Below are 12,621 nucleotides of genomic sequence, written 5' to 3' on the forward strand. Positions count from 1 at the left end.
GACACAAACCAAACCGTAAGGCTGGGCATTTGGTTGGTTATTTCAATTATTAATCGAACCGAACCGGTTAACCAATTGGTTATGAATTGTCAAAACCTATAATAACTGAATCGGAATTAACCGTAACCGATTAACTCCGAACCGAACCGTTCACCTCTCACCCCTAATAACAAGATCGAATCAATCGGTATTTACGAGCACAATTGACAGAATGGGGACAGGAACACGGCATAGACAAAGATTCCTCCGGTTTGCAGAAATTCACCATGCTTTTCAGCTACATAGTTTTAACAAGAGGATACTTCAAGTGAAAAGGACAGGACATGGATGCAGCCCGGAAAAGAAAAACACACGAGTCTCATGAATGACAAACCTCGGGAGCTTAGTTTGACGGGGTTGGAAGCTTTTGAGCCAAATCTTGGATTCAGATCTTGTCAAGCTTTGCTGCCTTAACAACCGGGTTGGCTTTAGCTATAGCTTCCTGGGCAGCTTCATGGTAATTGAAGGAGCAATCGTGTTTATCTGCATACCGGTGTGACCCACAGAAGAGGTTGCCACATCGACATTTGAACCCAGTCAAACCGACTCGTTTGTTACAGGTACTGCATCGGCTTGGCCCCTCCTTAGGCTTTGTTTCTAGGGTTATCCCGGGATCAGAGGCGGAAGATGACGGAGGGGAAGTGATCTTCATCCCCATGGATATAACTTGAACATCCGAAGATGGACCTGAAACGGTTTCCTTGACAGTGTCAATGCCGGAAGATGATCCAGCCACTGCAGAAGCAAGCTTAGCATCCTGTTTTTCCTGAAACAGCATAGCCTTGTGACACTTTGAACACATGTTCATCGTAGCCGGGCTACCAAAGAAACCGCAATTGTTGACACACAGCTTCGGACATTCTGGTGGGGTTTGGCAGCCAGTCTTGTCGTGCTCCATTCTGCACACGCATAATAATATCAGCCCCCTTTACTCCCACAGAAACAAAAACAGACTTGACATCAGCAGCAGTTTCGATTCCTCTTACATCAATTTCACATGCAACAACGGCTGCCACACAGAACATTCAAGCAAATCATGAACCTATCGGTTTCACGAAATCACCGATCACATAGTCTATAACTGATGCCGGTGGAACTTCCCCTGTGGGATAAAGTAAGACTCGATGCATAAGCATAACACAACCAATCTTTTTGTTCTGCCCTTACCAGTGACATAAACAAACAGATCTAACAAGCTTGTCTACCATTGGTATAGAAGAATTTATACTGATAACACCGAACTCTAAGAACAGAAAACATATCCCAAGAGATTTGAAACCTGATTCCAACCATTTAGAGCACTAAGGGGCAGCTAAATGTTATCAGCACCGAATCTAATCAGAATCAGGCGAATTGTAACACAAATAAGTCATAAAATCCAATCAAAGCTAATCAGAATCAACCAAATGGGTATCACCAAATCAGTCCCCTGAATTCGTGATTTGACATAAGGGAAAAAAAATCAAAACTTTCAGAATTCCTACGAATGAAACATACAAATCAATACGTAAACAGAGTGCGACAAACAAAACCACTGAGCTTCGGATTCCATATGAAGCAAAACGCAAAGCCCAGGAACATTTCTCATCACTATCGACATCTTCGTATTAAACCCTAAAAAACCCAACAATCAAATACCATGATCACTCACCTGTTTGGCCCGAGAAATCCCCTCCTGGATCGGTTCCTGGCCAATCAAAAACATAACCCATCATCAAACAAGAAAGGAAAATCCAATCGAGGAGACGAAACATCGAAATCGAGAACCGAAACAGAGAAAATCCCAGAAATGAAAATCAGGAAAGGGACAAACCCTTCAAACCCTAAGAATCTCTCCAAAGAAGATCGTCGTCAGCTGGAGAGACCCCAACAGTGGCCGAGAAGGAAGAGAGAAATAAAGGTCGGTCTTTTAGGCTTCTCGGCCTCTTTCTCGTCCATTTTATTTAAGCAACGACAGTTGTTATGGCCAAAAGAAGACGGCGATGGCGTGTACGTTTTTCATTGGATGAGAATATTATTTTTATTATTCTTTTTTTAAAATTCCGAGCTCACGCAAAGCATGTATGATTTGACCGATTTCGAATTTAAATTTGGAACATTATTTTAATCTTTCATTTCTTCATACAAAAAAAAAGTTAATCCCATAAAAAACCATAAAAAACCTTAATTTACTAAATTATGTCAAATAGGTTAACCCAATTAATTTGGGTCCAACCCATTTGAGTCCAAAAAATGAATGGATTGGATTGATCCAATAACAATTAATGAGTTAGATGGGTCGATCTATTAAATTCATTTATACTCGTTTAACCCATTTACTATTTACTATTTGTATATATGTATAGTTAGTTATAAATATGTATAAAAAAATATATTAGGATATGAGTATTTGTTTTTATAAAAATATATATTAATCATTATTATATTATATTTAATTTGATATTGATTAAGAAAAATATATAATTTTTTAAGAAATTTTTTATATTTTCGAATTTTTTTAATTCAGTCTAATTTGATTCTCTAGCAATGTTACCATTTGAATTTTTGAACGATTCGATTTGGAAATTATACTAATTATTTGGGTATCGGGTTTTCAAGTTTTTTGATACGGTTTAGATCGCAAATGGTATCGAGTTTTTCAGTTCAATTCGAAAATGGTATCATTTTTTTCGATTTGGTTGGAAAACGGTACAAATTTTTTAATAGAATCCGATTTGAAAATAACACCGAATTTTTTTGTTAGATTTAAAAATAGTGTCAAACTTTTCGATATCGAGTTCGATTAAAAAACAGAGCTAAATTTTTTGATTCGATTCAAAACGGTACCAAACTTTTCGATATTGAGTTTAATTTGTAAACCGTACCGAATTTTTTTATTCGATTAAAAACGGTACCAAACTTTGATATTGAGTTCAATTTGAAGAACGTACTGAATTTTTAGATTCGATTCAAAATCGATACTAAAATTTTCGATTCGATATCAGACTATATATATATATGCGTACATATATATATTTCTGTATATATATATATATGGATATATATACATATATATTGCTATTTATATATCTATACATAATAATTATATATGTAATGAGTTTAATGGGTTAAATCTATTAACATATTTAATCTAATCTATGGTTTAATAGGTTACAAACTGTAACGTCGTATCATTGATACGCCGTCACTGTCATGTCATCGTTAAAAATATAATAAAGCGGTTTAATTAATGATCCGGTTATACCAAAACCAGTTATGATATTAAATTTTAATTTAAATTTAAAAAACAAAAACAAAATGGGTAAAATAAGAAGAAATCCCTGATGTTCTTCATTCCTAATCGACAAAGAGACAACAAACCCTAAATCTCTCTTCATCGACTTGGTCCTCCCTCTCTACCGGCAACGGCTCCGTCCACCATCAAGGACTTCGACAGAATCTCTCTTCTTCGACTTCGTCTTCTTTATCGTCCACTGGTTCCTTGCTGATTTCTTCAGTTTCGGTACTTTTGTGCTCTTCTTCTTTACTTCGTCTTCTTTTGTGCTTCGCCAGTTTTGTTTTATTTTGTGCTCATCTGCTTGCTTGTGTTTTCTCGGAGGTTTTGTCCTCTCCGGTGGTTCTGTTTTGTCTTCGGTGGTTCTGTCATTGCCAGTGGTCCTTCGGTTTTTCTGCTTTATCTTTGGTCGTTTGGTCGTCGTATGTGATTGTGTCTTCTTCTTCGGTCATTTAAGGGATTATAGGATATTGGATGAATGCCTTTGTACTCCCAAAATATTCTCCGAGCATTAATTACGTTATGCAGCGCATGTTGGCTATGTTACTTTATATGTCTCATATTCATACATGGTTAACTTTCAATTTCATACCAAGACTTTCAAGTTTAATAACTTTCAGAACATACAACCAAATCATGCATGTTATACACCATTAGAAATATAATTTCGATATCTACGAAACGATATCAAGAACATGCAATTCCGATAACAGTACAGAAAGTTATGATCAAACCAATATCATTAAATCTATATGATTTTTTTAAACCGGAAAATCAAATCCGAACCCACGGCAAACCGTGTCTTCTTAAGGAAATTATTCTCCGCGCGGTACCTACGGTTAAATGGAATATATCATCCCAGGATATGACGGACGTACCTCACCGGAACAGTGGTACTTCAAACTCCGGTGTCTTGTCGAACTCAAAGCTCGGTTTGAATCACAAAGGAAAAAGATGCTTTTCTTTCTTTTGTAGAAAGCTTTTGTGTTTTCTTTTTGTGTAAAACATGAAGACAATGCCTCTTATTTATAGGATTGAAAAATTATAAAACTCCCAAAAGTCATAAATATTTTTTAAGTTTTAGAAAATAAATGTGGAGAATAACATACAAAAATATCTCCTTTCATTTAATTAAAAAAACTCCAACAATCCCCCACATAAATGGAGAATTTCAGAAAACTCTTTAAACCGTCGGTTTTTTATGTATACCAAGACAATCTAAACCACACAATTAATTCTTAATCGTCTTTGGTTCTCACTGTTGTGTTCGTTTAAGCCATGAACACATGTCTGGTTTCATGAAAGCGTAGAGAACTGGCCAACCATTATTCTCCTTGAAGCGGCACACACTTCACTTTCACATAGGTGGTTTTCTAAGCGTGTCATCTATGAAGATACACTATTTGATCATGTCAAATTTAGGAACCATTAAAATTTCTTAGCTTTTAAGTTTTCTAACTTAAAACCGTATAATTTACCCTTTTCCATAGAACATTGTCTCATCATGAGAATGAGTTGGGTTATATTTGACAATGTTGAACTGTTAGTTACGACTTTGTATTCTTTTTGAACCTAGTTCTTGGGATCTCCAGTCTGTTAGGTAGAGTTATCACTGTACTAACTTGTCATTGGCCATAAACCCATTCCCTTGGATAATTTTTCAACTAAATCTCTACAAAGACCTTTTGTAAGTGGATCAGCTACATTATCATTTAACTTCACGTAGTCAACAGTGATAATACCACTTGAGATTAGTTGTCTAACGGTATTATGTCTACGTCTAATGTGACGAGACTTTCCGTTGTACATCACACTTCCTGCCCTTCCTATTGCAGTGAGATTATCGCAGTGTATGCATATAGGTGTTAATGGTTTGAGCCAATACAGAATATCTTCCAAGAAATTTCTAAGCCATTCAGCTTCTTCACCAACTTTATCCAAAGCTATGAATTCACTTTTCATTGTAGAGCGAGCGATACATGTCTGTTTTGATGATTTCCAAGACACAACTCCTCCTTCAATCGTGAAGACATATCCATCTACTCGTGAATTTTGTTTCACTTGACCAGTAATCCAATTTGCATCACAATATCCTTCAAGCACAGATGAATATTTGGAGTAATGTAATACGTAATTTTGAGTATGTTTTAAATACCCCAAAACACGTTTCATTGCCATCCAATGACTAGGATCTGGATTACTTGTATACTGACTGAGTTTACTTATTGCACAAGCAATATCTGGTCGAGTACAGTTTGCGATATACATCAAGCTTTCTAGAACTCTTGCATAGTCCAATTGAGACTCACTGTTACCTTTGTTCTTTGCAAGAGTTAGGTTCACATCAATTGGTGTTCTTGCGACTAAGTCCAAGTATTTAAACTTCTCAAGTACTTTCTCAATGTAATGAGATTGAGAAAACGCAAGACCTTTAGGAGTTTGAATGATTTTAATTCCAAGAATTAAATCAGCAACTCCAAAATCTTTCATATCAAATCTTGTGGATAACATATGCTTTGTATCATTTATAGTTGAAATGTCATTACTCATTATCAACATATCATCCACGTATAAACACACAATGACAATTCGATTAGGAGTGTTCTTAATGTAGATACATTTATCACTCTCATTAATTTTGAAACCGTTTGTCAACATTACATTGTCAAACTTAGCATGTCATTGCTTTGGTGTTTGTTTAAGTCCATACAAATACTTAACAAGTCGACACACATTACCTTCTTTTCCCGGAACTACAAACCCTTCAGGTTGTTCCATATAGATTTCTTCCTCTAAATCTCCATTTAGGAAGGCGGTTTTAACGTCCATTTGATGGATTTGCAATTCATAGACGGCAGCCAAAACAATTAACACCCGAATGGATATAATTCTTGAGACTGGCGAATATGTATCAAAATAGTCAAGACCTTCTCGTTGTCGAAAACCTTTCACAACTAGTCTCGCCTTGTACTTGTCAATAGTACCATCATCTTTCAATTTTCTTTTAAATATCCATTTGGAACCGGTTTATTCCCTGGAGGAAGATCAACCAACTCCAACGTATGGTTGCTCAATATGGTTTCAATTTCACTATTGAAAACCTCTTTCCAGTATTGAGCTTCACAAGAAGTCACAGTTTCCTTATATGTTTGAGGCTCATTTTCCAACATAAATGTTAGAAAGTCTGGACCAAATGAGGTAGCAGTCCTTTGACGTGTACTACGTCTAGGTTCTATCTCATTTTGTGCATCATCTGTATTCACTTCCCGATTTCGCTTGGTTCTTTTATTAATTGATTCACATTCTCTTTTGTACGGGAAGATCGCTTCAAAAAATTCAGCATTATCTGACTCAATTACCGTTTTCCTTTGAATATCGGGGATTTCAGATTTGTGAACCAAAAATCTGTATGCTTTACTTTTGTAGCATAACCTATTAAAACGCAATCTATCGTTTTCGGTCCTATTTTAATCCTTTTTGGGAGAGGAACCTGGACCTTTGCTAGACACCCCCACACTTTGAAGTAATTCAAGTTAGGCTTTCTTCCTTTCCATTTTTCATATGGAATGAATTGTGTCTTATTGTGAGGAACTAGGTTGAGTATTTGAGTAGCTTTTAAAATAGCTTTGCCCCACATGTTCTCGGGTAAACCAGAACTTATCAATAAGGCATCCATCATCTCTTTCAATGTTCGATTCTTCCTTTTTGCAATTCCATTGGATTGTAGAGTGTAAGGGGCGGCTGTTTGGTGAATAATGCCAAATTCCAAACATACTTCTTCAAACGGAGATACATATTCACCGCCTCTATCACTTCTGATCATTTTGATCTTTTTGTTGAGTTGTGTCTCAACTTCATTTTTGGACTGTTTAAATGCAACAATAGCTTCATCTTTGCTATTAAGCAAATAAACATAGCAATATCGTGTGATATCATCAATAAAAGTTATAAAAAACTTTTTTCTACCGCGAGATGGTGATGACTTCATATCACAAGTATCTGTATGAATTAAGTCTAGAGGTTCACTACTTCTCTCAACTAATTTGAAAGAATGTTTAGTAAACTTAGATTCAATACAAACTTCACACTTTGATTGCTTGCAATCAAATTTGGGCAACAATTCCAAATTGATCATTTTTGTCAAAGACTTGTAATTCACGTGTCTCAATCTAGCGTGCCATAGATTATTCAACTCGAGTAAGTAAGCAGAAGAATCATTCTTATTACTATTCATGGTCATTACATTGAGTTTGAAAAGTCCATCAGTGTGAGGTAACCTTTTTTCCAACATACATGTCATTCTTACTTATTACAAGCTTGTCGGAAACAAAAGCACATTTGAATCCATGTTTCACCATCAGTGATGTCGACACTAAGTTCTTCTGGATCTCTGGTACATGAAGAACATTAATGAGAGTCACTATCTTTTCGGAGGTCATCTTGAGGGCAACCTTTCCAGTTCCTTCAACCTTCGCAGTTGTGGAATTTCCCATGAACACAGTTTCTCCATCTTTAGCGGGAACATAAGATGAGAACATCCACTTATTGGCATACACATGGCGGGTAGCACCAGAATCCATCCACCACTCTTTTGGATTTCCAACCAAGTTAACTTCAGAGATCATGACACACAAATCAATATCTTCCACTCTGGAAGCAATCTCCATGATTTTAACATTGTTTTTCTTCTTGGTCTTTGGACCACGGCAATCCACAGCTCGGTGACCAAGCTTACTGCAGTTGTGGCAAGAACCTTTAAATTTCTTAATAAATTTATTCGGGTTATTCTTTTGGCTAGAAAAATTCTTTCTTTCCTTACCAACAGATGAAGCATGCTCAATAACATTTGCTCCTAAGACTGAGCTTGTCCTGCGAGCTTTAATTTCGGTCATCTTGTTGTCCTCTTCAATTCTGAGATGGACAATCAAGTCTTCAAGCGACATCTCTTTTCGCTTGTGTTTCAAGTAGTTCTTGAAGTCCTTCCATGAGGGTGGTAACTTCTCGATGAAGGCAGCTACTTGAAAAGCTTCATTGATCATCATACCTTCGGCAAGAAGATTCTGAACAATGACTTGTAATTCTTGAACTTGGGTTGAGACAAGTTTATTGTCAACCATCTTGAATTCAAGAAACTTAGCGGCTATGAACTTCTTCATACCGGCATCTTCAGTTTTGTACTTCTTCTCGAGAGCTTCCCACAATTCTCGTGAAGTAGAAGCAGTACAAAAAACATTATATAATGAGTCATCTAAACCACTCAAAATATAATTTTTACACAAGAAGTCTGAGTGCTTCCAAGCTTCAACTACCACGAAACGTTCCTTTTTCGATACAGACTCTGCCGGTTTAGGAGCATCTTCCTTGATGTATCTTTGCAATGACAATTTTGTCAAATAAAAGAACATCTTTGCCTGCCACCTCTTGAAATCAACACCGAAAAACTTGGCCGGTTTTTCCGCAGGTGCTGGTGCAGGGGGAGTCACTGTAGGAACAGCCACAGGCGTAGCAGCAGCATTTTCAGCCATTTTCTGAAAAATCAAAATACAACTTCTTAATATTACAACTAAAAATATTAGATTTTAAAACCTTACGGTAATAATTTCTGAACTCGATTATTTAACCACGTGGGTAATAATCTCAAAACCTCGATGAGGAAACCATAAAACTATTTAAGTGTTATTTAAATCGTTTCCAGGTAAGAGGGAGCCAACTCTATATATAGAGCGCATAATTATCCAACCTTTTTCCTTGGCAAAACTTTCTCACCGTCAACACTTAAATATTTTCTCGGTTTTTTTTTCCGAAATTGAAAAACTTTACTTTGTCTCCCCGGGGACGAAAGTTCGTTTTTCCACCAATAACAAGACAATATATGATAACATAATACACAGTAATTTTCTTAAACTTGTTGGGTGTGTTACTTTATATGTCTCATATTCATGCATGGTTAACTTTTAATTTCATACTAAGACTTTGGAGTTTAATAACTTTCAGAACATACAATCAAATCATGCATGTTATACACCTTAGAAAAATAATTTCGATATCTACGAAACGATATCAAGAACATGCAATTCCGATAACAGTACAGAAAGTTATGATCAAACCAATATCATTAATCTATATGATTTTTTTTTAAAACCGGAAAACCAAATCCGAACCCACGACAAACCGTGTCTCCTTAAGGAAATTATTCCCCGCGCGGTACCTAGGGTTAAATGGAATATATCATCCCAGGATAGGACGGACGTACCTCACCGGAACAGTGATACTTCAAACTCCGGTGTTTTTTCGAACTCAAAGCTCGATTTGAATCACAAAGGAAAAAGATGTTTTTCTTTATTTTGTAGAAAACTTTTGTGTTTTCTTTTTGTGTAAACATGAAGACAATGCCCCCTATTTATAGGATTGAAAAATTATAAAACTCTCAAAAGTCATAAATATTTTTTAAGTTTTAGAAAATAAATGTGGAGAATAACATACAAAAATATCTCCTTTCATTTAATTAAAAAAAACTCCAACATCGCATTTCTCTAGAAAGGACGCAGGAACCCTCCAAAGGTGCAAGAGTAGCATGGGTCATCATAGCCAAGCATAAAGAGGAATGAGACTTAGGGTTGAGGGATATGGATCACTGGAATGATATTTGTGCCCTAAAGCTCATTTGGATATTATTTTTTCAGATCTGGATCTGTTTGGGTCACTTGGAATACTCAACATACTTCGACAATGCACCTTCTGGGCAATCAAAGCTTCCCCCATCCATTCATGGACACTTAGGAAGCTTCTAAAACTTCGACAAGGGGCATCAAAGTTTATCACCACCAGATTAGAGGATGGACAAAACACTTCCTTATGATACGATACGTGGACTCTTCTGGGCCCTTTTATTTCAATACCCTGGGGACTTAGGCCCATCTGCCAGCCCGTCAAATCGAACACATTGGTGGAAGGTAATCTGGTTAAAGTATAGAACTTCCAAACACCCTTTTCTCTGTTGGTTATTTGCTTTAGATCGCAGCCCGAGGAAAGTAAAGATGATATCATAGGCATTGCAAATAAGCCCCCCTCCTCATTGTGTTCTCTGTAACCTCCTTGTTGAATCCCGCAACCACGTGTTCCATGAATGTTCTTACACAACCACTATATGGTTAAGGTTGTGCAAGAGATTTGAGAGTCTTAATCCCCCAAGGCAATGGGACCATATTCTCCGATTGCCAGAAGGTTCTTGGCCAAGCAAGACTCGCCGCCATCATGAATTCTCCGATGAAACTACTTCGTTTCGACAAATCTCTTCGGGGCAAGCTCGCGGCACTTAGACTCTCCAAACCTTCTTTGACGAGTGTTTTGTTGCAACTTTGGTTTAGCACTGCCTTAATAACTTTCGTTACTGTTGATATTACGGCCTTGTTTCCTTTCTTGTTTCGGTAGTTGTTCTACTTAAGCCAAATCTCTCTCTTGTAATGACATTCTTTTTAATTAATACAAATATCTTTATTAAAAAAAGATAATACGTATAAATAGTTAATTAAAGGCACAATTACAAAGTCTCAACACGTTTAATTGTTATTATTCTTTTTATCTCGAAAACTTACTAGGTCTTCCTATTCATCACGTTTTCGGTAGGTGGAAGTGTAGTGATCTTATATATATATTCATCATGTTTTTTAGGCAATAATTTTTAATTATGACGGGGATGAGCGCTGGTCAACAATGTTATTTTACGATAATTAAGTTATGCATGCATACCGTGTGGAATATTTTATTATTCTGCCGTATTGTTTTATTTGTAATATTAGTTTAAAATAAATAAGGATAATACGCATACTGTTCAGTAAAGATCCATAGAGAGAAGGAAAAAAAATGCACTTGTTAATTGTATATTCTTTTATCCAAAAAGTTTATCATTTCTTTCTATTCAACACGTTTTAGATTATAATATATATATATATAATAGTTTCATTAATTAATTATAAGATAATTAAAGTGGAGATGGACGGTGGTGATGTTTTCCATTTTTTTATACTAAATCTTTTGTCCGTAACTATTCATGTCATATGATTTTTTTTATTGACCACGAAATATTATAAATGGCGTTTAGTTATTAATCGATATTTTAAAATTTTATATATTCACATTAATATTCGTTCGTTCTTATATCAACGCACAAAATAACAAAGAGTTAGACTCAAGAATTACTCGCGTGACAGAATTTGAATCTCTGATCTTTGAATAAAAGACGAAAATGTTAGAACTATCTATATCAATGTTTGAGATTTATGTCATGTGAACATAGAGTAATTATTTAAAAAAATTATTGACGTGGACAATTAAATATTTGGTCTACTTATCACGTTTTAGGTGCATGTGTATATACTAAGTGTCGTTACTTAATTCTAAAACAATTAAGGTGTAGATAAGCGGTTGGTCTCGACTGTATTATTTTGTCGTATTTGTTTTAAGAAGTTTTTTTATGGATAAAGATGATAATGGGTTAATATTTTTAGGAAAATAAATATATTTCCTTATTACCATTATTTCTTCGACAGGTCATCGTCATTCTATTATTTTAGGTTAATATGCCTTCCGTGGCAACGTAGCCCCTACGTGGAAGAAATAATAATTAAAGGGATTAGGTTACAAAAGACAAAACTATTCGCTAATAATGAACAATGTATTTGTCGATAGCACAAGATAATAACAATTAATAAAAATCCAAAAATCAATCCAAAAAAAAAAACTTATTCCACGAAAAACTCCGAATTTTTAAAAGAATTCGGCATAAAATCCTGAACTTACAACATGCAACGATTTCCATTAAAAAAAATATCCAAGTTGCAATTTGCTTTCAAATTTGATCGTCGATTAAGTTGACAAAAATTATAAACGGTGGTACGCTGATATACTACGTCACAGCGCTAATGTGGTGTAAGTGTAACTGGATTAACACGTCAAAACATGTCTTGCGTAGGGCTATCAATCCGGTCGGCCCCACCCGAACCCGCATTTGGTCCAAGAGTTTCAACCTCGAGTTCGGATTCGAAGTCAGACCCTAAAAGTTTCGGGTTTGAATCAGATCGGGTCAGACTGCTAAATTCCTTTATAATTTTATGTATTCTTTTTTTAATTGATTTTTTTAAAAAAAAATATCGGGTTTTCGGGTCGATCCGAATCGGGTTCGAAACTCGAATTGAACCCGACCTGAAAATACGATTTTTTTTTCGAGCTGAAAAACTTAGGTCCGAAACCCGATATTTTTTCGAGTGGATTCAGACAGAAATTGACACTTCTACATATATATATATATA

General features: G+C 35.7%; 2 protein-coding genes across 2 annotated transcripts; both read right to left on the reverse strand.

The window, feature by feature from the left end:
* Positions 1–216: 216 nt before the first annotated feature.
* Positions 217–1,964, reverse strand: LOC104816903 (zinc finger A20 and AN1 domain-containing stress-associated protein 2-like). Its single transcript, XM_010545922.1, has 3 exons — positions 1,853–1,964; positions 1,691–1,726; positions 217–938 (listed from the first exon to the last, which is right to left on the reverse strand). Exon 3 carries the CDS (start codon positions 935–937, stop codon positions 425–427), a length of 513 nt encoding a protein of 170 aa, XP_010544224.1. The 5' UTR covers position 938; positions 1,691–1,726; positions 1,853–1,964; the 3' UTR covers positions 217–424.
* Positions 1,965–6,891: 4,927 nt separating this feature from the next.
* Positions 6,892–8,838, reverse strand: LOC104817078. Its single transcript, XM_010546155.1, has 4 exons — positions 8,137–8,838; positions 7,652–8,043; positions 7,073–7,209; positions 6,892–7,034 (listed from the first exon to the last, which is right to left on the reverse strand). Exons 1-4 carry the CDS (start codon positions 8,836–8,838, stop codon positions 6,892–6,894), a joined length of 1,374 nt encoding a protein of 457 aa, XP_010544457.1.
* Between the last annotated feature and the right edge of the window lie 3,783 nt (positions 8,839–12,621).

Source organism: Tarenaya hassleriana, unplaced genomic scaffold, assembly GCF_000463585.1.
Source record: "Tarenaya hassleriana unplaced genomic scaffold, ASM46358v1 Cleome26, whole genome shotgun sequence".
NCBI lineage: Eukaryota > Viridiplantae > Streptophyta > Magnoliopsida > Brassicales > Cleomaceae > Tarenaya > Tarenaya hassleriana.

Coding starts and splice junctions, on each gene's coding strand:
- LOC104817078 (XM_010546155.1), bottom strand. CDS start 8,838: ATGGCTGAAAATGCTGCTGCTACGCCTGTGGCTGTTCCTACAGTGACT. Junction 8,044..8,136: donor TTATTGAGCATGCTTCATCT/GTTGGTAAGGAA, acceptor AACTGCAGTAAG/CTTGGTCACCGAGCTGTGGA. Junction 7,210..7,651: donor ATGGTGAAACATGGATTCAA/ATGTGCTTTTGT, acceptor TTTGCTTAATAG/CAAAGATGAAGCTATTGTTG.
- LOC104816903 (XM_010545922.1), bottom strand. CDS start 937: ATGGAGCACGACAAGACTGGCTGCCAAACCCCACCAGAATGTCCGAAG.